Below are 26851 nucleotides of genomic sequence, written 5' to 3'. Positions count from 1 at the left end.
GCCGGGAGCCAAGGATGTTGACTGACCCAGTCCTGCTACAGAACCAGCACATTGACAGAAATAAATGACAAGAGATGACCCAACATTAAGCACTGTAATGACTGAAATTAAATCAATTTCAGCACGCCAACTCTGCGCTCTACAATGCCTATTGTGTGCGCTCGTCATGAGCACGTGGTTCTGATCAGTCATTATGGCTTCAGTGGATAACCCTGATCTACATTGTGATGTTTTAGATACCCCAGTAATAACATTACAATTGAATTAAATACAATTAGGCCTGAATGAGACTCGGGCCACCGGCACATTATCAGCCAAAATGCGCGTTTATTGATGGAGCAAACTCTGAGAGATTGTTCAGAGGCGCTGCCGAACCAAGATATAATATGATGTGTATAATATAATGTGTGTAGAGGCATATGATACAATCCATTTTGTTGTTGGTATTAGGTAGCCTATGAATTACATATAATAGCAGCCAGCCTACATTATGCAACAGTAACTTGCGCATATATAACACACAGCCCTGCGAAGCCTGCATACAGTAAACTAACTTGATCATTAATCTAGCTGTTGTATCTTTACGCTTATGAAAACATTAAATAATATGTATAGGCTATAGGCCGCCTATATTCTCAAATGGCTTAATGGCTATCCGAGTCCTCGATATCCTCGCGGACGGACCAGTATTTATATGATCATATCATATTCATATCATAGTTTACTCTATCAGCCTACCAGCATGTAATACGTTCTTTGTTAGAACTCAACTCGTTATTATTTTGCGCATAGATTGCAGAAATACGGGAACGTTTTGATTTAGGCTTTGACATTGTAAAACTAAATAAGTGAAATTCTGTAATATCACCCACACGATATATGCTCTGTGTCCAGAGCATGTATGCTTTTCATTCATAAGACATTTATTGCAAGGGTTTTGTATACACATACACTCAACAAATAACCTCTGTCTGTTCTAATTGCAATGCGTTTTTATATCGTGGGTGTTCATATGACTTGTATTCTGCTTACAGCTTCGGGGTTCCACTTATTCCGTTTAACAATGGCAAAGCCTTTTAAATATAATCAAAACGTTCCCGTATTTCTGCAATATATGCGCAAAATAATAACGAGTTGAGTTACGCAGAGCACAGTCAGTGCTTATTTCCGCGTTGTGAAAATATTCTACCACCGGCGCCACCTACGCATGGTCCGACCTGTGCTTAAATATACGCACAAAGTCAAGCACAAGTTCAAATAGATAAATCCCACACTTTGCTTAGGAATGGTCGTACGCACGGCTTAAGCACATATCTGTGCGTAAGTCAGGTTGATACATGAGGGCCCTGGGCCCTCATTCATCAACGTGACGTAGAAAATGTTCTATTTCCATACTTAAGCACAGAATTTAGAATATGTGCACTCACAAAAAAAACGGGATTTATCACACGTGCGTACACAGGTCCTACGCACACCTGTCTTGATAAATATGACTTTGATCCTACGTTTGAGCTCGTGCACTGTTTTAAGTATTTCCATACCAGAACCACCCCGATTAACCATAAATTATACGATAATGGAATACCCCCATGAAATGTGGAAAAATGGACTAAGCCGAGGGAAGCGTGTTATGTGACAGGCTGACAGACGTGTACACGTACGGTGATGTCGGATATGATATCTATTAACCATTGCTGCCTGGGCAGCGCAAACACTAATAAAGACTGTGCTGGAATATGACTGCCTTTTCCCGTTTTGTTTGATTAATACCCAGGGATTAAAGTTCTCCTCAATTTTATTCCAAATCGCGACGGATTTTCCGTCAATTTTCTACCTGCTGCATATGATTTCTAGAGGCATACAATCTATTTTGATGTCAGTATTGGGTAGCCTATATAAACAATAATACGAGAGCATATACAAGAACAATGAATCTCACTGCCATGTATGATGTAGCCTATAGTATACGCCAGGGGTCGGCAATTAGATCTGGCCACGGGCCAGATTTTCCCCAAGCCATTGCTTGGCGGGCCAGGATCAAAAACAATGGCTAATTTAATATAGTGAAAAAAGACAAACGTTTTTCTCTGGTCTGCATCCCCTTAACAATTGTGTGTATTGCGCCGTACTGTATTGTACCCATTCTGCAATCTGTTAAATAAAGTTTTCATTCATTCATTCATTCATGAACAGCAGTTGCAGCTGTTGCAGATCACCGCGGCGAGTGATGAACAGATCAGAATGCATGAAAACACGACTCACCATACCTTGTTTGTTGTTAAGTCCTCCAAAATCCCTGCTAATGTTTGAAACATGTCACATATCCACTCGCCGCCCTCCAATTCCAGATTGGCGTTGAATGCAGCTACTTTATCTGCCAACTTGAACACAGTTGTCATCATTTCCTCGTTATTGTTGTTGTTGTTGTCGCCACATATTATGCAGAGAGGACGTCGGCTCGGCACGCAAGAATCACCGACCTGTTGCGATAAACCCGTATTTTAAGTATGGCTCCTGTTTATTAAAAGAAGAGTTATATTTCCCTGTTGCAAAGAAGCTATCCAAAGATGTTTTCTTTTTTTTTTTAACACATTTTGTTACTCGCTCCATCTCGAACGCGGAAGTGAAAGTGCGTTAGGGAACTATACACGCGGCCCGGTTGGACTATTCCATTGGTTCTCCCAGTCCATGTGACCATTTCTAGCATTTCAATTGGCTATAGTGACAGACATGCTTTTGATGACTACCGGTAGATAGATACAGCTTCACAATAAAAGACACCCTGGCGTCCCGAGTGAATATTTCCCGCACGTAAAATAAATATCATATTCTCAAAATAATCTGACGGGCCAGAAATTATTGCTGGCGGGCCAATGTCGGCCCGCGGGCCGCCTATTGCCGATCCCTGGTATACGCCATGTGTAGCCTGCCTATGTGATCAATACAAACATGAACTTGAATTCCATCATGTTTGTGTGCGGGAGCTCACAAGGCTGTTGTCACAATGGGTGGTACAGTAATAACAGTCTACAATATCACGATGGACCATGCCATGTAGCCTATGTTCTATTATGACATGATCTGTGACGACAAATGTTCTAGAATGTCATACTCTGACAGCATGCCTATGATCAATAAAAACGCGAACTTGAATCCCATCATCATATTTACATAGTCTGTCCACTATCTTTATTACTTTGTTATTCCCCCCCCCCCATCTATGTAAAGCGACCTTGCATGGGTCTCTTGAAAGGCGATATGTAAAATGAAGCTATTATTATTTGTTGTCGTTATTATTATTATCATGTCTGTGTGCTGAGCTCAGTGAAGTTTCAACGGAGCGAGGTAATCTATTCTAACAAACAAATTGAAGTAGAAAGCATTCCGTTGTGGCCAATCTTATTTGGAAACATGACACAAAATAATAGTATGTCGCTTTTTATTTGAAACAATATTTAATGGCGTTTGGAGGTGGGTGTGCCAAACAAGCAAGCCAAAAAATTTACTTTGTTAATTAATACCCTAGTTACAGTACAGCAACCAAATTAAACTGTATCAAGTCAACTGACAATGTGAATAGTATGAAAAAAAAAAAAAAATAAAAATCTCCTGCGAAATAAGCTGTGACCTGCACCTCAAAGAATCGGAACCGAGAATCGTTCAGAACAGGAATCGATATGGAGAATCGGAATCGGAAACCGGAAAGCGTTCAAATCCAAACGATGCCCAACCCTGGTCTTCTTCAGATCTTCCTCTTCTTCACGGTGGGTTTGTCGAACACGTCTCGTACTCCGGCCGCCTTCTGTTTGAAGAACTTGCTGTTCTGGGCGCTCTGCGCGCTCTCCTGCGCCCAGGCCGAGTCGAACGACGTGGTGTCCTGGTCCACCAGGTGGGTGTACTTGGTGCGTCCCGAACGGCCAAAGTTCTTCACCTGAGGAGAGGAGGAGGCAAAATAATTCAGAAACCATACAGCTCAAGGGATGGGTACCGAATTCGGTACTTTTGAGGTACCGGACCGAAACACGTCGGTACTACCGAGTATCGAATCACGTGAGATACAGAGAGAAAAAAATAAAAATAAAAATAACTTTTTTTTTTTTTACTTTTTTCTTTTCATGTCAACGTTCACACGCACAATATATGCTTACCTAGGATTTAACTTGATTCAACAACAAAGCAGTCGGAGCAATGGCAAGCCGAAAACTGTCGAAATTGTAGTTATTTGAAGTTTGGATTTTTTTTTCACGACTGAGGTAGGTAAATTAAATTTCTTGCGACTAAAGTACAGAAAAAAGGTACCGTTGGGTACCGGTATCGATTCACAGGTACTGGTACCGGTATCGGTTCAAATGTGAAAGGTACCCATCCCTATTACTATGACATATAGTGTGTGTGTATATATATATATACACACACACACACACTCAGTCACACCAGTTCATACTGTATATCAAGACAAATAAATGTAATTTTGGTGACAGACTTCTTCAGACAAACATTTCTGAGACATCACTAACTGTGTCTGTAATGTTATCCTGCCCGTAATATAACTGGAATTATGTTATATAACCCCTAACACTACTAACGTAATATACCTACAACTACCGTATGTATGAAAGGTTATCCCAGTAATAAACCTGGAACTATGTATGAAAGGTTATTCTGGAATATTAATGTGTATATAAACCCCTTATCCTGAATAAGACCTTAACCAGGATATTGGCTCGTATCTGGAATATTAATGTGTATAATAACTGACCTGCATGACTTTAGGTAGGATGGTTTTATTGAAGTGGTCCTCCAGAGTCGGAGCGCTGAAATCTCTCTTGAAGACGTCCTGCTCTTCATCCTGCAACAAAAACACATCATCATCATCCTCCTAACACACCATAACTCGATCATGTGGTAGCAGTAGTATCAGTAGTAGTAGCAATAGTAGTCGTAGCAGCAGTAGTAGTAGTCGTAGTAGTAAAAAGTTGCCATCATCCGTCCCCTTCTCAAGAAGCCCACCCTGGACCCAGAGGTTCTTGCCAACTACAGGCCCATTTCGAACCTTGCCAGACGCAGAGAAGCTTGTCCATGCCTTTGTCTCCTCAAGACGGGACTACTGTAACAGACTCTTCATCGGGATTCCTGGCAAGAGCATCCAAAAGCTGCAATACATCCAAAACAGCGCTGCCAGGATCCTGATGAGTCCGTAAACATGAGCACATAACCCCCATCCTTCACCCACTATATTGGCTCCCCGTCTCAACTACAAAATCCTGCTGCTCACCCATAACTGCATAAACGGACACACACCCCTCTACCTACAGGAACTCATCACTCCACAATCCTCCACCCGTACCCTCAGATCTGCAGGTAGCCTGCTCCTTCGGGTGTAATTAACAGGCCTGTACAGTGCGACATATATGTTGCACGTGCTACGGAAATTTTTTTCTGTGCGATGAATGAATTTACTGACAGATATTATATATAGACAAAATAATTGCGTGTTAAGTGAATCGATGGGCCTGGGCCACGCTATTCTACTTGGTAGTTGTAGTCTATCGTGTGATTAAAGACAATGTCCCCGTCTGCGTAGAGTCCATACATCCAACACCAAATGCCATAATTCCTAGCGAACAATCGAAACGAAACTCTCCGTGAAGTGAAGATGAAAATGTATGTGGCCTATTGCATCGCCAAAGAAGAACTTCCTTTCAATAAGTTTAAGCCGCTAATTTTGCTCTGCAAGAAGAACAGAGCGGATATCAGTCCATCTTATGACAACCACGTCCGATGTGGAGAGATGATAAGAGACCATATCCGAAAAACTGCCATTTTTATCAAAAATACTGGAGCGCATAGTCTACACACAGCTACAATCATTCCTTGAACACAACAACATACATGATAAATTCCAATCTGGCTTCAAACCACGACACAGCACTGAAACGGCCCTCCTCCGTGTCTTAAATGACTTGATTTCAGCTGCTGATGCAGGCAACCCATCCCTACTACTACTCCTTGAACTCACAGCCGCCTTTGATACGGTAGATCACAACATCCTTTTAGCCCGCCTCGAGCATCACGTAGGCCTTAGGGGCCCCGCCTTAGACTGGTTCCGGTCCTACCTAAGCAACCGGACCTTCTCTGTCCAACTTGGTGACTTCACTTCCTCTGTGGCCCCCCTCACCTGCGGGGTGCCCCAAGGCTCGATATTGGGTCCCACCCTCTTCCTCTTATATATACTCCCCCTAGGCCAGATCTTGGCAAAACATAACATCTCTTTCCATTGCTTCGCCGATGACGTGCAGGTCTACCTCCCCCTAAAATCCGCCCAAAGGGAAAACATCCATACAACCGCTACTTGATTGCCTGGCAGATATCAAGTGCTGGATGTCTGAAAACTCCCTGACACTGAACGACTTACTCACTTAACTTTTTCTCCTTTTTCTATTTTTTTCTCCCATCCCAATTTCGTGTTTCCAATTCTCCCCTCCCCTGTCTTGAACGGTGCTCAACTATGCCCCCCACTGGTCGGTTGTAGGGAGGATAGAAGCCTTGCATCACGTGTCCCCTCCGGTACACGAGGAGGCAGCCTGTCGCATCTTTTCACCTGCCAGCGCGGACTCTCATTGGCGAGGTGTAACGCATGGGAGGCTCACGCTACCCCCGCTACTTCCTGTCTCTGCTGTGCAGGCGTCCCTCAACCGACCTGTAGGAGTCGCTGTCCACAATGTCCAAATTACCACCCATCAACTTCCACCCGCTGGCTCTGCCAATTGAGCCAGTATGACGGCCGGCCCAAGCCGGAGGCAATGCTGACACCCGGATTCGAGACCGGAGTCTCTTGCATTGGTGACGAGCGCAATCTCCGCTGCGCCACCCAGCCGCATCGTTGGCTTTCCATTTATAATTTATTTATGAATGGAAAGCCAACGAACAAGCTGATCGGGCAACAGGAACTAGAGCACAGCCATGCATTAGGTGAGTAGCCCACTATGACGTTTTTCAATACTTAAATACTGTGTCTACCTATATTTCCCTCCGGGGATCAATAAAGTATCAATCTATCTATCTAATAACGAGACAATATGCAAATACGGTAATACTAATAATTGTCACGGTTCCCCGTATATGAAAGTGGCTTGCAACTTACTGCTGGTAAAGCCACTGTTTATTTCTCATTTTGCATAGTATTACATTCCTCTTCTATAAACAATCAAAGTCCCACCGTAAGAGCTATGGCCTCATACGGGTCCATTAAACCTTTTTGATTAGCGTCTTTCCTTCAAGCTAAGTTGAACTGAACATTTCACTGTCAAAAGCGCAAGCGTAAACATGGTTGCGTCGCAACACGGGTTTTCAAAATAAAGGTCACATATACACATACCGTAGTAGGCCTCTCAATTCTTATAATAAAAGTCCCGGATATATAAACATTAATTGGTATATATCTCTATAAACCGCCCAACACATTGATCACTTTAGGCACACACTGAAACCAGTAACATCACAAATATGAAGCAGGTAATTACCCATACAAATAATAAACCTTTCATGGGGTTATTTACAATAATAATAATTCATTTTATTTATAAAGCACTTTTCATTGTGAAACAAAGGTATACAGAGTTCCTTGTACTCCTGATTAATGCAATGGTGTGTATGTTTGTGTGATGATCTCATTCAAGGAGTACTACAAGCGCACACACACACAGTTTGTTGTTTTTGTTCCATTAGTGATTTACACACTCAATAAAAAAACATGAGTTGCACTGCTAATTTAAAGCGTAACATATTGATGTCTTGTATACAGTTGTTATGTCCCTGTAATTTACCATTATGGGCAAATAAAGAGAAAATTTTAGTCTGAAAACATTTCTCGTTAAGGTTTGGATTTTGTGTGCCCTGTATGCAAGATTCATGTCCTTTTAAATACCTATATATAGCTAATTATCAGCCTTTATTATCTAATCTGACGAAAGATATTGAACGTTGGGACCCCCTGCCCCTCTCCCTGGGTGGAAGAATCAATACAATAAAGATGAAGGTATTGCCTACATTTTTATATATATATTTCAGTCTCCCAGTCTTCCTAACTAAAACATTATTTTCCAAGATAAACAACCAGATATCATCCTTTATCTGGAACAAAAAACCGGCCCGGATAAAAAGAAGTACACTGCAGAGACCTCGTGCAATGGGTGGGATGGCGCTCCCCTACTTTATTTACTATTATTGGGCAGCAAACATAAGGTCATTACTATATTGGGTAAAGAGCAAGGCCACAGCCCCCTGGTGGACAATTCTGGAAGGGGCGTCTGTTGAATCCACCTCCTTAGCAGCCTTATTGTGCGCTAAACTTCCTTTCACACAGCCTATGTCTAGCTTTACCTCTAATCCGGTTGTTCATACACTCAATTAAAGTGTGGAACCTATTTAGAAAATCCTTCTCCCTTAACCCTTTCACTGCCACACGACAGAAGGTTAACCCTTTACCATCACACAACCGACGGATGCGATGTGAATATATAATCACATCACAATTAATGATTTTCTCTGAATGTGTGCGTTTAGTAGCAAGTCGTTTTGTAGTTGCTGTGTTATAGGTTGCTCCAGTGCCTCTCACCACGATACTCACCGTGAAGAAGGCTCCTCTGTGGTAATACTTCTAGAAGAACTTGTATTTATAAATATTACATACTGTAGCTTTAAATATAGGTTTATACTCACCATGAAGAAGGCTCCTCGGTGGTAATACTTCTGGAGGAACTTGTATTTTCCCTTGGAGGCTTTGTTGGTGATGACTTTGCCACTATTACGAAGCTCCGCCCTTCTCTCCTCCTCCGTCAGACTGTGGAACCGGTCGATCTCCGCCTTCTCCCTCTCCATGCTGAAGAACACAAACAACTATGAGTTCCATTTCAATTAACCCAATCCTAGAATCCTAGCCATATAGCTCTATAACTCTACAACCCTATAACTATATAATCCTATAACTCTATAACCTTACAAATTAATAGTAGTAGTAGTAGTAGTAATAGTAGTAGTAGTAGCAGTAGTAATACTAATGTCTGATTTATATAGCGCCTTTCATGAGACCAAATCCTAGAATCCTAACCCTATAGGTCTATAACTCTACAACCCTATAACTATATAATCATATAACTCTACAACCCTATAACTATATAATCCTATAACTCTATAACCTTACTAATTAATAGTAGTAATAGTAATAGTAGTAGTAATACTAATAATTTCTTTGATTTATATAGCGCCTTTCATGAGACCCAATCCTAGAATCCTAACCCTATTGCTCTATAACTCTACAAACCTATAACTCTATAATCCTATAACTCTATAACCTTACTAATTAATAGTAGTAGTAGTAGCAGCAGTAGTAGTAGTAGCAGCAGTAGTAGTAGTAGCAGTAGTAGCAGTAGCAGCAGTAGTAATAGTAGCAGTAGTAGTAATAGTAGCAGTAGCAGCAGTAGTAATAGCAGTAGTAGTAGTAGTAGTAGTAGTAGTAGTAGTAGTAGTAGTAGTAGTAGCAATAGTAGTAGTAGTAGTAGGAGTAGCAGTAGTAGTAGTAGCAGCAGTAGCAGTAGTAGTAATAGTAGTAGTAGTAGTAGCAGCAGTAGTAGTAGTAATAGTAGTAGGAGTAGGAGTAGCAGTAGTAGTAGTAGCAGCAGTAGTAGCAGCAGCAGCAGTAGTAGGAATAGCACAGTAGTAGTAGTAATAGTAGTAGGAGTAGCAGCAGCAGTAGTAGTAGTAGTAGTAGTAGTAGTAGCAGCAGTAGTAGTAGTAGTAGTAATAGTAGTAGTAATAGTAGCAGCAGTAGTAGTAATAGTAGCAGCAGTAGCAGCAGTAGTAGTAATAATAGCAGCAGTAGCAGCAGTAGTAGTAATAATAGCAGCAGTAGCAGTAGTAGTAGTAGTAATAGTAGTAGGAGTAGGAGTAGCAGTAGTAGTAGTAGTAGCAGCAGTAGTAGCAGCAGCAGCAGCAGCAGTAGTAGTAGTAGTAGCAGCAGTAGTAGTAGTACTAGTAGTAGTAGTAGTAGTAGTAGTAGTAGTAGCAGTAGCAGCAGTAGTAGCAGCAGTAGCAGCAGTAGCAGCAGTAGTAGTAATAATAGCAGCAGTAGCAGTAGTAACAGTATAGTAATAGCAGTGTGGTAGAAAAAGGCTTATAAGTAGGCTTGGGCGGTATAATTTTTTTCATACCGTCATACCTTGCTTGAAACACTTTGACATTAGGGCCGTTCTTTCAACCTAAAAGTGCACTTTCTTCAACCTCAAACCTAAATTCCTTAGCAACCCGTGTTACCAAGTAAACAAATCACAGAACGATAGCCACGTTAGTTAGCCAGCCTGCAGCCAGGTACTACCGTTAGCTCCCAACGATAGCCACGTTAGTTAGCCAGCCTGCAGCCAGGTACTACCGTTAGCTCCCAACGATAGCCACGTTAGTTAGCCAGCCTGCAGCCAGGTACTACCGTTAGCTCCCAACGATAGCCACGTTAGTTAGCCAGCCTGAAGCCAGGTACTACCGTTAGCTCCCAACGATAGCCACGTTAGTTAGCCAGCCTGCAGCCAGGTACTACCGTTAGATCCCAACGATAGCCACGTTAGTTAGCCAGCCTGCAGCCAGGTACTACCGTTAGCTCTCAAAGATAGCCACATAACCCTCTGCTGGCGCGTGCTGTGCACTACAATCAACTCCGTGTCAGTGTAATAGCAGTCTGTGACGTCACGGTATTGAGAATCATACCGGCGGGATTTCGAAATATCCTGGTATACCGTAATACCGTCATACCCCCCAAACCTACTTATAAGACCAAAAACCTATACACTTCTATGTAAATGTATTGAGAGGAAACTGAGCAGAAGTACTCACGCTTCTCGCGCCTCGCGGTCTCTCTTGATGCGTTTGAGTTCTCGGACCTTCCAGGACTCATACTCTTCTTCTTCATTCTCTCCATCAGTGTCCAGGGCCTCCAGAGCCAGCAGCGTCCGGCGGTTCTCTTCAAACTCCTTCTTGGCCTCTTCCTCCACAATCTTCAGGGTGTAGCGACGCCTCACCTCCATCTGCTGCTTCAGCTCCACCTCCAACTCCCTCTGATGCTCCTCCTCTGCCTCACGCTCTGCCACAGTCACCCTGTCCTTCCTAAGCAACAAAACAAACACACCCTGTCCTTAGGGCTTGGCGATATAACGATAATTATCGCGATATATTTTAACACTTTCACTGCCACACACCGAGATATCTCGGGTTTATTAATACGTGGTTGAAAGCCACTCACGAGATTTCCCGGATTTTTTTTTCTTTTTTAGCGATCTGAAATCATATTGCATCACGCGAGCCTACCCGAGTATACCCGAGCCGCGCCGGCGATCATATGTGGAAAAAAGCGCCCCCTATCGTCTCCCAGATGACATAAGGGATTTTGGAATGGACTCAATGAAAATGGATGGGGGAAAAAATCCGGTACTCCACATTTTCCAGTCCACTGATGCAGCCGGAGTACCAGCGTTCATTCAGTGGGCTCTGAGCCCTCGGATTCATGTACTGCACTGTACACACGTTGGATCAATACACTTATCGATTTTTTTGAATGGTGATCAGGAATTGGAATATACCAGTTGGATACCATCTGATGTCAGGTAAGGAATCTATGTTATCAGTGTTAGGATAATCAGACTAATTTTGATGAAGATATAGGCTGTTTTGTGAAATGGGCTCTTTCGGTTTCAATGTAAAAGTCGAAGAGGAAATGAACACGGCGATTATCCGTGCGCGGCCCGAATGTGCTTGCGTGCACGTATAATATTGATCATCTAGCGTTTATTTGAAAACGATTCATAAATAGGCAGACGAATATCAACGGTCTGGAATATTCCAGTAAAATACGATTATCATAGAATGGTCCAGAATGAACAGTTTTTTATCTCAAAACGGGTGCTTTTCTAAATGCTCTGAAATGAAAATGAAGTGATAAAAAACCAATCTGCCTTGACAGCACTGACTGGAAAAGCAGTCTTTGATAAGCGACGGGCAGATTAGACACAGCCATAATTTAAAACATAGATTAGGCGATATTAACGTTAACATTGAAGTGGACCGTGGCATCAAGGGGGTAAAAAGGAAAACCCGGCGTGGCACTCAAAGTGTTAATAATCGATATCGGGGGGGGAAAACATCGAAAAAAAATATCGATTTTTTTTAAATTATTATTATTCTTTTTTTTTTATCTGCAACAGGGCAGTTTTAAAACCAGAGACAGTGGACAGACTTGTCTTTCTTGCCTGCAACTTAAAGTAATGGCTTTGCTTGTCCAAATGACAATACTGACCAAATTGAGATTTATTTTTCTCGTCCATTTATTTTGTTTGCTTTCTAATTTAAAATGCAGTTTGAAACCGTCTGTACACAGTAGGCTATGTGTGCTAGCAGAGCTAGTCTCCAGTCGCGAGTCACGGTGCACATGTGCGGTGGTTTGTCCACCAAAAAAGCGCCAAAAGATAGAAAAGAAACTAGCAGAGCCAGAACTGTTCCAACTCCCCTGGTGCCACAGCCCTGGTGTTTACTTTCGCTTTCAAACCAGCTGCAGCCTGAGAACTGGAGTGTGAGGGGATGTAACACTAAAGATGGCGGCAACGACAAAGAATTGCTGCAAAATAAACATACATCTGTTGTTTAAAAGAAAAAAAATTATAATAATAATTTATAACAATATCGATAATTATCGATATCGAGTGATATGATATTGTTATCGATATCGTTATCACGATATCATTTTTGGCCATATCGCCCAGCCCTACCTGTCCTTCTGAGCAATAAAACAAACGCACCATGTCCTTCCTACGCAACAAAACAAACACTGTTATAAGCCGTGATCATTTCTTTGTTTTTGTATTAACAGCCTTCAGTGTGTGTGTGTGTGTGTGTGATGTTGTTACTTGGATGAAAACAGGTTTAACCCTCTAAAGCTACATAGACAAAGGTTCACCTGGATATTAGGACTGTCTTAAATACTTCAAAGCTTCGTTCGATGGGCACGGGATTCGAACGGGAAAATAAAATTCTAACATTAAAAGAAATTGTTTTTATCCCCCCTCCCACCTGCAAAAACTTGCGCCTCCAATGCAACGAACGTCATACGCCTCATCAACTCTGCCTCTCTTTGTTAACTACAACAAGCAATGCCGTTTGTTATTTAAGATGAGGTCGGACTCGGCACTGACAGATGTGTGTTCATTGTGCTGCTTTTATAAAGCCTCAAATGACGGCTTACAATATTTCATAAAAGCAAAGTGTTTCGTGTGTCTAAGATTTAAAAAGGTTTAAACTTTACAGCACTGACAATTCTGACAATAGTATTTTTTATAGTGTCCCGACCCATATAAAAACATGTCTTAATAAAAAATTAAGTCGAATTCTGCCTTTGTCTCTATTAACTACATATAAATATTATAAGTTTGCTTTATAGATGAAGGTTGCAACATAATTATGTAATGTAATACATAATTACAGCTCCCGACTAATAATTAATTTAATTAATTAATCCAATCCACTTTATTTATAGAGCACATTTAAAAACAACAAGTCCCACAACATAAGATCAAATTTAAAAATTGTTTCTTGGGCCCAGAAGCTTCGACGGCCAAAAAAAGCTTAGGTCAGCCCTACTGATGGATAGTGTTATATTTTAACTAGTGCCGTCAGGTGATTAAATTTTTTTATCTAATTAATTACAGGATTTGTAATGAATTAATCTAATTAATTGCATTTTAATCACAACCATTTTAGGCCTGATATTATATATTCTATAATCATATTTCAAATTGCATGTGTCCGGATGACAGAATTCAGTAGTTTTTTTTATTTTTTATTCACAGTCAAAGATTAAAAAAAATTGAATTGATATTCTCATTTGGTTCATTACAATTTACTCAAGCCTAGTAACAGACACAGTATTTCTGACACTGGGAATATATTCCCAGAGATCCATAGATGTCCCTAGAATCAGATACCAAGAACATGCAAATGGACCATGTAAAAAAAAGTTATTCTACGTTCTTATGGAATGAATGAGATAATTATTTTTTTTATATAAAACTTAAACGTTTTTTTTTAAATACATTGAGTTAATGTTCATAACGCGATAATTTGCTGTGTAATTAATTTATCTAATTAACACGATAAACTGACAGCCCTAATTTTAACACTCTAAAGCTACATCGTGTTATATTTTAACCCTCTAAAGCTACATAGACATAGGTTCACCTGGACATAGTGTTATATTTTAACCCTCTAAAGCTACATAGACAAAGGTTCACCTGGACATAGTGTTATATTCTAACCCTCTAAAGCTACATAGACAAAGGTTCTCCTGGACATAGTGTTATATTTTAACCCTCTAAAGCAGTGTTTCTCAAAGTGGGGGGCGCAGAGGCATGACAGGGGGGGCGTGAGCGACCGGGAGAAATGTGTGTTTTTACGCGGGTTTTATGTGCTGAACGCACACCCATAAAACAAAGTGCGCGGTCATGCCCCCTCGCTCTCGCTCTGGTTTCATTCAGCTCCCCGCGCTTGGCAAGGCGGTAGTAAAAGGAAAAAGCTGTTTTGTCAGTGAACAGAATGGAGGCATTTTTGACAGGTACTAAACAAAAGTCGAGAAAATATGACGAGGCATATCTCGCTCTTGGCTTCACAGCGAATATGGTGGGAGGTGAGGAGAGACCCCTGTGTGTTCTATGTCAGAAAACCCTCGCAGCTGATAGCATGAAACCCAGCAAACTGAGAAGACACATTGAGACATCACATCGCAGTCACGTCAAGAAGCCACTCGACTTCTTTAAGAGAAAACTCGAGGAATACCGTAAGCAGGAGACGCAAATGGTAAAAGCTGCATCAGTGAACAGCAAAGCACAACTGGCATCATACAAGGTCGCATATAGAATCGCCAAGTGTAAGAAACCACACGATAGCTGAGGATCTCATCCTCCCCGCTGCTCTTGATATGGTTTCAACAATAATTGATGAGACAACCGCCGCAAAATTGAAGTGTATCCCCCCCTAACCCTGTCCAATGACACCATTGCAAGACGTATATGTGACATTTCGAATGATCTGGAAGAACAACTCACGGAGTCACTGAAAAACAAACGTTTTGCAATACAAGTGGATGAGGCCACTGACAGCAATAAAGACTGTTTGCTTATTTGCTATGTTCGATTTGTAAATTCACAGTCACTGAGTGAGGATCTGCTGTTTTGCAAATATATCAAAAACAGAGCGACAGCTGTTCAAAATGATTGACAGTTACCTGACAGAACATGGACTGAAATGGGAGAACTGTGTGGGATTTTGTTCTGACGGTGCGCAGGCCATGGCAGGGAAAAAGAGGGGGCTACAGGCGCTCATCAAGGGGGTCTCGCCAAATGCGCAATGGACGCACTGTGTCATTCACAGAGAGGCGCTAGCGTCAAGACAGCTTAGCCCTGAGCTGAATGAGGTTTTGACAGATGTTATAAACGTGGTGAATTTCATCAAAACCCGACCCCTGAAAGCGCGCCTGTTCTCTGCGCTGTGTGAGGAGATGGGAGCTGACCATTCTGCGGTGCTGTTTCACAGCGAGGCAAGGTGGCTCTCGCGAGGGAAGGTGTTGTCGCGAGTCTTCGAACTACGAGAGGAGATTCGGGTGTTCTTGGAGGAGGAGAGCATGAAAGAAGCTGCAAGCAAGTTCAATGATGAACAATTTCTCATGAAACTGGCCTATCTCAGCGATGTCTTTGGAAAGCTGAATGAATTAAACCTTAAGCTTCAAGGTATGTTGATATTTTTTGTCTTCTAGTATCTGTCATGTCTACTCTAAACTGTATGCTGTTCTGTTTAGTAGTGTCTGTCTGTTTGTCACTAAATGTAATATGCATTGATTACAAAAGGACCCCAATTGAAACAAGCCATTGGCTTTCTTGGGGTTTTTAAATCCTATTTAGTTGACCTTGTACTTACTGTCATGTGATTTTTTTTCTGCAAACATCTAAATAAAGTATTCTATTCAATTCAATTCAAGGCAAAGATAAATACCTACCTGACCTGGCAAACAAGATCACTGCATCCAGTCGAAAGCTGGAGACAGTGGGGCAGGCGCCTTGATGAACAACAGACTGATGCCTTTGAGAACCTGACTGAGTTTGCTGAAAGCAGTGTTTCTCAAGTCACCACAGTGATCCCCTGTCTCAGGCAGCACATCTCTTCCCTGAGAGGATTCTTTTTAAAATACTTCCCTAACAACAGTGCTCAGTATGACTGGGTGGTGGATCCATTCAATGCAGCAGGTTGGTATTTTATGTTATTGACTGACTAATTATGACATTTGTTTATGTTGTACATTATATAATAATAATAATAATAATAATAATAATAATAATAATAATAATAATAATAATAATAATAATAATAATAATAATAATAAGCTACTATCTAGCTGGAATGGATTGTTGTAAAACAGAATTTTTTTGTGTTTAATTTGCAATTAATTACAAATAAAGTATCTCCATCTGCAGCACCTGCCGATTTCAGCTCTGCTGAAGAGGAGCAACTCATCTCTAAATGACCTCTGACTCCACCCTGAGGCTGAGGTTTACAGCTCAGACACTGAGTGAATTCTGGCTTGGTGTGGAGAGGGACCATCCAGTCATAGGGCGGAGGGCTGTGGGCATCCTTCTTCCATTCGCCACATCCTATCTCTGTGAGATTGGATTTTCAGCTGTTGCTTCACTGAAGACAAAGCACAGGTCTAAGCTCAACATTGAGCATGACTTGAGAGTGGCAGTATCAAGCCTGCAACCTCGGTTTGAAAAGATGTGCAGTTCAAAACAGGCTCATTGCAGCCACTAATGCTGTTGTTTAACCTTTATTTACCCATGGTAGGTTCGCTGAGCACAGATGCTCTTTTTCAGCTACGCCCTGCTTCACATTCACACAGTTCCATTCATACCTGGGAGCTGCCCAGTTACAACCACAGTCTGACACCATTGGCCACTGAGCAACTCCACTGTTTTTCACAAGTTTTTTCACAACGTTTTTTATCTATTTAAAAAAAAAATCAGTATTGCAATGCACTGCAACTTCTTTCACAAGTTTTTTCACAAGTTTTTCACAAGTTTTTGACACTGCTTTTAAAAAGCAGTGTCCTTGAAGTGGATTGCAATGTACTGCAACTTCTTTCACAAGTTTTTCACAAGTTTTTGACACTGCTTTTAAAAAGCAGTGTCCTTGAATTGTATTGCAATGCACTGCAACTTCTTTCACAAGTTTTTCACAAGTTTGTTCACAAGTTTTTGACACTGCTTTTAAAAAGCAGTGTCCTTGAATTGTATTGCAATGTACTGCAACTTATTTCACAAGTTCTTTCACAAGTTTTCACAAGTTTTTCACAAAGTTTTCTATCTAAAAAAAAAAGCAGTGTCCTTGAATTGTATTGCAATGCACCTTCTTTCACAAGTTCTTTCACAAGTTTGTTCACAAGTTTTTGACACCGCTTTTAAAAAGCAGTGTCCTTGAATTGTATTGCAATGTTACAAGATGTCTCTATTTTTTTTAAAGCAGTCTTGAGTGTCCATTGAATTGTATTGCAATGTTACAAGATGTCTAAAAAAAATTAAAAGCAGTGTTGAGTGTCCATTGAATTGTATTGCAATGTTACAAGATGTCTCTATTTTTTAAAAAGCAGTGTTGAGTGTCCATTGAATTGTATTGCAATGTTACAAGATGTCTCTATTTTTTTAAAGCAGTCTTGAGTGTCCATTGAATTGTATTGCAATGTTACAAGATGTCTCTATTTTTTAAAAAGCAGTGTTGAGTGTCCATTGAATTGTATTGCAATGTTACAAGATGTCTCTATTTTTTTTAAAGCAGTCTTGAGTGTCCATTGAATTGTATTGCAATGTTACAAGATGTCTGTATCTTTGAAAAAGCAGTCTTGAGTGTCCATTGAATTGTATTGCAATGTTACAAGATGTCTTTATTTTTGAAAAAGCACAGTCTTTGAGTGTATTGTTATGTTGTTGCACAATTGCACAGTTGTAAAGTGTCAAGTCAAGAGTTTTAATTGTCACGGCATACAGGTATACAATGAAATGCGGCTGGTCTTGCCCGCGACGATGTGCAATACAGTGGTACAACATATAATAGGATCCAATAAAAATACAGTGGTACAACATATAATAGAATCCAATAAAAACAACAGTGCAATAAACAGGTACATGGTGTGCCATCTCGGTATCTGTACATAGTATTTACAGAGCATATAGGACATGCTAGGTAGCTTTAGTAGTGCAATACACTGTTCCTGATGTTATACTAATTTAAAGTGGCCTTTCCTCTGGCCATAAGTGTGCGTGTGTGCGGCATGAGTGTTAAAGTGGCTGCTAGTGTGTGAGCGTGCTCAGCGTGCGTGTCGTGTATGTGCTTGTGTGTGCTTGTGTGTGGATAGTTCAGTTTCTGTGTCTCTCAATGTTCATTGTTCAAGGCTCTGATGGCCTGGGGGAAGAAGCTTAGCCTAAGCCTCTCCGTCCTAGTAGCTGGGGTTCGCAGGCGTCTGCCTGACCTCAGCAGCTGGAACAGGCTGTTATTGGGGTGGTGGGGGTCTTTCATTATCCTGCAGGCTCTGGATTTGCACCTCTTGTTGTATAGAGCCTGCAGGGGAGGTAGCGCAATACCCGTGGTACGCTCGGCTGAGCGCACCACTCTCTGTAGGGCCTTCTTGTCCTGTGCCGTGCTGTTCCCATACCAGGCAGTGATGTTTCCGGTCAAGATGCTCTCTACAGCTCCTGAGTAGAAGGACTGGAGTATCTTCCCCGATACTCTGAACTTCCTTAACTGTCTCAGGCGGTAGAGGCGCTGCTTCGCTTTCTTTACTACTGTGTCTATGTGTGTTGACCATGTCAGATCCTCTGAGATGTGGACCCCCAGGTACTTGAAGCTGCTCACCCTGTCCACGGTAGCCCCGTTAATCATCAGTGGTGTGTGTGTCTCCTGCTGTCCTCTCCTATAATCCACGATCAGCTCCTTGGTTTTACCAATGTTCAGGAGCAGGCTGTTGTCCTGGCACCAACGTTCCAGTACCTCAACCTCCTCCCGGTAGGCCTTCTCGTCGTTGTCCGAGATCAGCCCCACCACCACCGTGTCGTCTGCGAACTTCACTATGGAGTTGGAGCTGAACTTGGCCACACAATCGTGTGTGTAGAGTGAGTACAGCAGGGGGCTTAGAACACAGCCCTGGGGGGACCCGATGCTCAGGGTGATGGTGTTGGAGGTCTGACCCCCCACCCTGACCGCCTGGGGTCTTTCACTCAGAAAGTCCAGTACCCAGGCGCTCAGGGCGGAGCTCAGACCTAGCTCGATCAGCTTGTCCACCAGTCTGGTGGGGACTATGGTGTTGAACGCTGAGCTGTAGTCAATGAACAACAGTCTCACATAGCCCCCCTTCTGACGGTCAAGGTGGGAGAGAGTGCTGTGCAGTACCTGGGAGACCGCGTCGTCAGTGGACCTGTTTGTCCTGTATGCAAATTGCATAGGGTCCATATCACTGGGGAGAAAGGCACAAATGTGGTCCTTGACCAGCCTCTCGAAACATTTCATGACCACAGAGGTGAGTGCCACCGGTCTGTAGTCATTTGGACATGTTGACAAGTGGTTGCACAATTTGAAAGGTCACGATATTGGTGTTATTTCAATAAATTTAAACATGGCCCATTTCATGACTATTTTGTTGGGGCGAGGGGGCCCAAAATATTTTCGTCCGCCAAAGGGGGGCCCGACAGAAAAAGTTTGAGAAGCACTGCTCTAAAAGGTTCACCTGGACATAGTGTTATATTTTAAGTTTTTTAACCCTCTAAAGCTACAATGGACAAAGGTTCTCCTGGACATAGTGTTATATTTTAACCCTCTAAAGCTACAATGGACAAAGGTTCTCCTGGACATAGTGTTATATTTTAACCCTCTAAAGCTACAATGGACAAAGGTTCTCCTGGACATAGTGTTATATTTTAACCCTCTAAAGCTACAATGGACAAAGGTTCTCCTGGACATAGTGTTATATTTTAACCCTCTAAAGCTACAATGGACAAAGGTTCACCTGGACATAGTGTTATATTTTAACCCTCTAAAGGTACATAGACAAAGGTTCACCTGGACATAGTGTTATATTTGTGCCAATTCTGAGCTTATTCTTTGAGTCAGGCGTAACAAAATAAATTGTTTGGTTCCTGTTGGTTGTCAGTTAAGGCCATGGGTAGAGGTAGGGAATCTTAAAAAAATATATATATATTTTTTTTTTTTTTATTATTTTTTTTTCACGACAACATGGATGCATGTACGGTACTCTGCCAGCATGTTTAATATCCATATACTAAAGGTTAAAATATCCATATACTAAAAGGTTAAAATACAAAGACACTGTACTACAAAAGTACAATGTACAAAGGTAGTAGTATTAAAAATGACACCCCTAAATACTACTCACTAAATATCCTGACATCAGAGAGCTGTGCAAATATTGTGAAATACTTGCTTTTTATATATTCTCATTATTGACATGGACTGCACTTTTTTTTACTAAGATTTAATCAAATGTTAGTTTTTTTTTACAAACTCATAAAATACATTTGGGTTGCACATAAATCGGCAGGGTCGTCGGCAACCGAAACTATTTATTTTGCATGGCCCCAGTATCATTCAGGGGAACCAGCATTGTTTTGATTAATAAATGGTCGTACTTTTGCTATATTTCGGAGATGGAAGAACGGTGTCACTTTGTTAATATTTATTGCCAATATTAAAGCAGTCTGTAATGGAGTTAATCGCTGTATCATTTGGTTCAGCAGATATGTACAGTTGTGTATCATCCGCATAGCTATGGAAACCTACATTATGTTCTCTGATGATATCACCCAGCGGTAACATGTAAAGGGAGAAGAGAGAGCACCACAAACTGTTGGCATGTTTAAACGTGGACTCAAGACCTACCTTTTTACAAAGGCCTTTTATTAGTTTTTTATGTCTTATCATATGTTGTTCTGCTGTGTTCTCCTTTTTTATAAATATATTTTTATGTTATTCTTTTAACTCTGTAGCACTCTAAGATTCTCATGAATGTAGGGTGCGTTACAAATTAAATGTATTATTATTATTATATATATATTTTTGTATCTACTTTCTCTACTTTTTCTGTATACGTCTCCCATCCCAATTGAGTCGTTATGCCAATTCCCCCCTCCCTTCCTGGTTGTTGCGCGCATTTGCCCCCCACTTGCCGGTCTAGGGAGGGTTGAAGACTATCACATGTCTCCTCCGATACATGCGGAGTCAGCCAACCGCTTCTTTTCACCCGACAGCGAGGACTCTCATTGGGGGAGCGTAACGCGTGGGAGGATCACACTACTTCCCCCAGTTCCCTCCCTCGCTGAGCAAGCACCCTGACCGACCTGTAGGAGTCGCTGTTTACAACGACCAGGATACACACCCCACCGGCTTACCACCCTCTAACACTGCCAATTGTGTTGGTATGGATGACCGACCAAGCCGGAGGTACCGCTGACAGCTGGATTCGATACCAGTGTCTCTGTGGTGGTAGGCAGGCGCTTAGACCGCTGCGCTACCCAGCCTTATTATTATTATTATTAAAGGACCTAAGCAACTCCCTTGTGCAACTCCATAGTTGGTGTCATATATCTCAGACATGTGGCCTCCTAGTTTAACATAGAATTTCCTCCCTATGATGTATGTTTTAAACCAGCTTAGCACATAGTCTGAGAAACCGACAAGGTTTTCAAGACGATTGATTAGAATATCGTGATCGATTGTATCGAATGCTGCACTGAGATCTAGCAGGATAAGGATGGAGACCTTATTCTCGTGAGAGTTTAGTCTGAGGTCACTGATTATTTTGGTGAAGGCAGTTTCAGTGCTATGATATTTTCTGAATCCCGATTGAAATTCTTCTAAGATGTTGTTTTCTTCAAGAAAGGAATTAATTTGACCTGAAACCATCTTTTCAAGTACTTTACTAATGAATGGTAGGTTAGATATTGGTCGATAGTTTGCCAGTACATTACTATCCAAGTTAGGTTTTTTTGTTTGTTAGTTCTTACTTGCGGATCAAGACAGGTTTACGTTGTGTTGTTAGTTCTTACTTGTGGATCAAGACAGGTTTACGTTGTGTTGTTAGTTCTTACTTGTGGATCAAGACAGGTTTACGTTGTGTTGTTAGTTCTTACTTGTGGATCAAGACAGGTTTACGTTGTGTTGTTAGTTCTTACTTGTGGATCAAGACAGGTTTACGTTGTGTTGTTAGTTCTTACTTGTGGATCAAGACAGGTTTACGTTGTGTTGTTAGTTCTTACTTGTGGATCAAGACAGGTTTACGTTGTGTTGTTAGTTCTTACTTGCGGATGAAGACGGGTTTGAGTCGTGGTTCCGCCTCGTCCTCACTGTCCGTGTACTCCTCGTACTCTGACTCTGACGCAGACTCCTCCCCAGACTTCCCCTCCTCCTCCACCTCCATCACCTCCACCACCGGCTCGTCGGTCTTCTTCTCCGTCGCTCTCTGACGCATCATGGCTCGCCGCCGCTCGATTTCCTGAACAGAAGACGGAGTTCACGTCCGAGATATCGACATCTATTGATGACGTCGGATAAGGATAATAGATAAGGATTGTTAGAATACAATGGGAATACATATTTATGCATCTTTATTATTATATATCATGTATGTTTTCAAATATTTTACTTCCTTGAATCTGTGGAACATGTATTTGGCAAAGAAACTACCGGTAGTCTAAATCTAATTGCAATGGTTTATTAAAGAAATTATATTCTATAAATTATTTATTTACAGACATAAATATAGGTAGACAGACAGACAGACAGACGGATGGATATAGGTAGACAGACAGACAGACGGATATAGGTAGACAGACAGACAGATGGATATAGGTAGACAGACAGACAGATGGATATAGGTAGACAGACAGACGGATATAGGTAGACAGACAGACAGACGGATATAGGTAGACAGACAGACAGATGGATATAGGTAGACAGACAGACGGACGGATATAGGTAGACAGACAGACCTCATCATCTACTTCCTCCTCCTCCTCTTCCTCCTCACTGCTCTCCTCTGCTCTCTCTGCGTGCCAAGTTCCTTCATCTGAATCATCACTGCTCTCAGCCAGCAGCTCCGGCTCAGCGATCTGTCTGTGTCTGGCCAGCCTGGAACAGAGAGGAAAGGGTTAAACTGATGTGTCTGGCCAGCCTGGAACAGAGAGGAAAGGGTTAAACTGATGTGTCTGGTCAGCCTGGAACAGAGAGGAAAGGGTTAAACTGATGTGTCTGGCCAGCCTGGAACAGAGAGGAAAGGGTTAAACTGATGTGTCTGGCCAGCCTGGAACAGGGAGGAAAGGGTTAAACTGATGTGTCTGGCCAGCCTGGAACAGAGAAGAAAGGGTTAAACTGATGTGTCTGGTCAGCCTGGAACAGAGCGGAAAGGGTTAAACTGATGTGTCTGGTCAGCCTGGAACAGAGAGGAAAGGGTTAAACTGATGTGTCTGGTCAGCCTGGAACAGAGAGGAAAGGGTTAAACTGATGTGTCTGGTCAGCCTGGAACAGAGAGGAAAGGGTTAAACTGATGTGTCTGGCCAGCCTGGAACAGAGAGGAAAGGGTTAAACTGATGTGTCTTGGCCAGCCTGGAACAGGGAGGAAAGGGTTAAACTGATTTGTCTTGGCCAGCCTGGAACAGAGAAGAAAGGGTTAAACTGATGTGTCTGGTCAGCCTGGAACAGAGAGGAAAGGGTTAAACTGATGTGTCTGGCCAGCCTGGAACAGAGAGGAAAGGGTTAAACTGATGTGTCTGGTCAGCCTGGAACAGAGAGGAAAGGGTTAAACTGATGTGTCTGGTCAGCCTGGAACAGAGGAAAGGGTTAAACTGATGTGTCTGGCCAGCCTGGAACAGAGAGGAAAGGGTTAAACTGATGTGTCTGGCCAGCCTGGAACAGAGAGGAAAGGGTTAAACTGATGTGTCTGGCCAGCCTGGAACAGAGAGGAAAGGGTTAAACTGATGTGTCTGGCCAGCCTGGAACAGAGAGGAAAGGGTTAAACTGATGTGTCTGGCCAGCCTGGAACAGAGAGGAAAGGGTTAAACTGATGTGTCTGGCCAGCCTGGAACAGAGAGGAAAGGGTTAAACTGATGTGTCTGGCCAGCCTGGAACAGAGAGGAAAGGGTTAAACTGATGTGTCTGGCCAGACGGTAACCTCTTAACCCAAATAGCCCCATTTTTGGCCGATGCTTAACACTTTGAGTGCCAACGACGATATATCTCGTTTGTTCATGCCGACCGTTCAGTGCCAACGATGAGAGATCTCGTTTTTTTTTAATATTTATTAGCGATTTGAATTCATATTTCATCAATCTAGCCTCACGTTACCACTGCAAACTCTCTCTGAGCTCCATTGGGAAAATACCGCCCCCTATCGTCTCTCCCTGTGGTACTGCACCCCTTTGGAATGGATTGAATGAAATGCATGGCGAGACGATCGGATTCATTGTGGAGCCTCAGAACAGCGTGGAATCGGTATTTCGACCACCCAGCGTTGGATCAATAAACGCGATCAATATTTGGAATGGCGATCAGGAATTGGAATAATCTTTTTGGAGAACATCTGATCTTAGGTAAGGAATCTATTTGACCAGTCTTAGGATAATCAGAGCTTTTTTCACAGAGATCAGGGATCAGGAAATAAGATAATCGATTTTTCAGCCCGCTTCTATAGCGTGCATAAGTACACATATACTATCGATAATCTAGCGTTTATTTGAAAACGATTCATAAATAGGCCGAAAAATGACAACGTTTTGTGTATTCCAGTATATTCCAGTAAAGGGCGATTATCACAGAATCTTCTGAAATCTCCTGGAACTTTCATAAAACGAGCGTTTTTCAAAATGGTATAAAACGGAAATGAACAGATTAAAAAACAATCCGTTTCGACAATGTTGACTGCAAACAAGTCATTGATAAGCGACGGCCATATTATACACATAGCCATAATTTAAGATGTAGTTTATGCGTTCGCAAATATGAGATCTCTATCATTGAAGTGGGCGTTGGCACGCAACGGGTTCTGGGGCACCCGACCTCCGGCACGGAAAGTGTTAAGAGGTTAAAATCATGGCTAAACGAAAATACACTTCGACTGCTTTTTGATCGGGTTAGGGTCTTTACTCTTGGCTACAATTGAAAAAGAAACACAACATTACTTATTTGTGACATGAAATAAAACCCCGGCCCGGTAACGTAAATTGTAGGGCTGGCCTTCGAAGCTTCGGGGCCGAGATTAGATTTTAATTCGAAGCTTCGAGATAAAAAAAAATATTAAATTTTTTTTTTTTTTATGTTGTGGGACATGTACAGCACTTTGGTCAACTTTGTTGTTTTAAAATGTGCTCTATAAATAAAGTAGATTGGATTGGTTTAATTAATTGGGCGGCTGCTCTCTGTTACACAGCCAATGACATTACATAATTATGTTGCAACCTTCGTCTATAAAGCAAAAATTATATAAATATTTATATGTAGTTAACACTTTCACTGCCACTCACGAGATATCTCGGGTTTCCGATAGTTATGTTGAAAGCCACTCACGAGATTTCTCAGATTTTTTTTTTTTTAGCCATCTGAAATCATATTGCATCACGCGAGCCTACCCTAGCCTACCCAAGGACCGCTGGCGATCAGATGTGGAGAAAAGCGCCCCCCATCGTCTCCCAGATGACATAAGGGATTTTGGAATGGACTCAAATGAAAATGGATGGGGAAAAAAATCCGGTACTCCACATTTTCCAGTCCACTGATCCAGCCGGGGTTACCACAGTTAATTCTGGAGCTTCTGAGACCCGCGGAATCATGTACTGCACTGTACACACGTTGGATCCATACACTTATCGATTTTTTTCGAATGGTGATCAGGAATTGGAATATACCAGTTGGATACCATCTGATGTCAGGTAAGGAATCTATGTTATCAGTGTTAGGATAATCAGACTAATTTTGATGAAGATATATAGGCTGTTTTGTGAAATGGGCTCTTTCGGTTTCACTGTAAAAGTCCAAGAGGAAATTAACACGGCGATTATCCGTGCGCGGCTCGAATGTGCTTGCGTGCACGTATAATATTGATCATCTAGCGTTTATTTGAAAACGATTCATAAATAGGCCGACAAATATCAACGTTCTGGAATATTCCAGTAAAAGACGATTATCACAGAATGGTCTAGAATGAACTGTTTTTTACCTCAAAACGGGTGCTTTTCAAAATGCTCTCAAACGGAAATGAAGCGATAAAAAACCAATCTGCCTTGACAGCACTGACTGGAAAAGTATTCTTAGATAAGCGACTGGCAGATTAGACACATAGCCATAATTTAAAACATAGATTAGGCGATATTAACGTTAACATTGAAGTGGACCGTGGCATCAAGGGGGTAAAAAGGAAAACCCGGCGTGGCACTCAAAGTGTTAATAGACACAAACGGCAGAATTTGACTTAATTAAGCATGTTTTATTAACACTTTGAATGCCACTCACGTAGGGCTGGGCGATATGACCAAAAACGTTATCGCGATAAAATTATAAAATTATTTTCATATAATTCGATATCGATAATTATCGTCGATATAATGTATGTCAAGTTTAATTAACTTATTATGCTGCTGCGAATGTCTCGAGTCGAGTTGATGTCGTCATCAGTCCGCGCACGTTAGAAGTTAGCCGACAAGCGGAATATCTCATGGCAATG

At 41.7% G+C, this 26851-nt stretch overlaps 1 protein-coding gene across 1 annotated transcript in view; it reads right to left on the bottom strand.

The window, feature by feature from the left end:
• Nucleotides 1-3433: 3433 nt before the first annotated feature.
• Nucleotides 3434-26851, bottom strand: part of mfap1 (microfibril associated protein 1) — a 42130-nt gene continuing 18712 nt past the window's right edge. The window contains exons 3-8 of the mRNA XM_084309120.1: nucleotides 23130-23268; nucleotides 22440-22633; nucleotides 10882-11151; nucleotides 8722-8881; nucleotides 4760-4849; nucleotides 3434-3931 (exon numbers count right to left, since the gene is read on the bottom strand). Coding sequence (XP_084165246.1) covers nucleotides 3743-3931; nucleotides 4760-4849; nucleotides 8722-8881; nucleotides 10882-11151; nucleotides 22440-22633; nucleotides 23130-23268 — 1042 coding nt within the window. The 3' untranslated portion in view covers nucleotides 3434-3742. The remainder of the gene's footprint in view (nucleotides 3932-4759; nucleotides 4850-8721; nucleotides 8882-10881; nucleotides 11152-22439; nucleotides 22634-23129; nucleotides 23269-26851) is intronic.

This window comes from Notolepis coatsorum, assembly GCF_963971535.1.
Source record: "Notolepis coatsorum genome assembly, chromosome: 2".
NCBI lineage: Eukaryota > Metazoa > Chordata > Actinopteri > Aulopiformes > Paralepididae > Notolepis > Notolepis coatsorum.
This window is presented reverse-complemented; position numbering and strand designations above follow the sequence as displayed.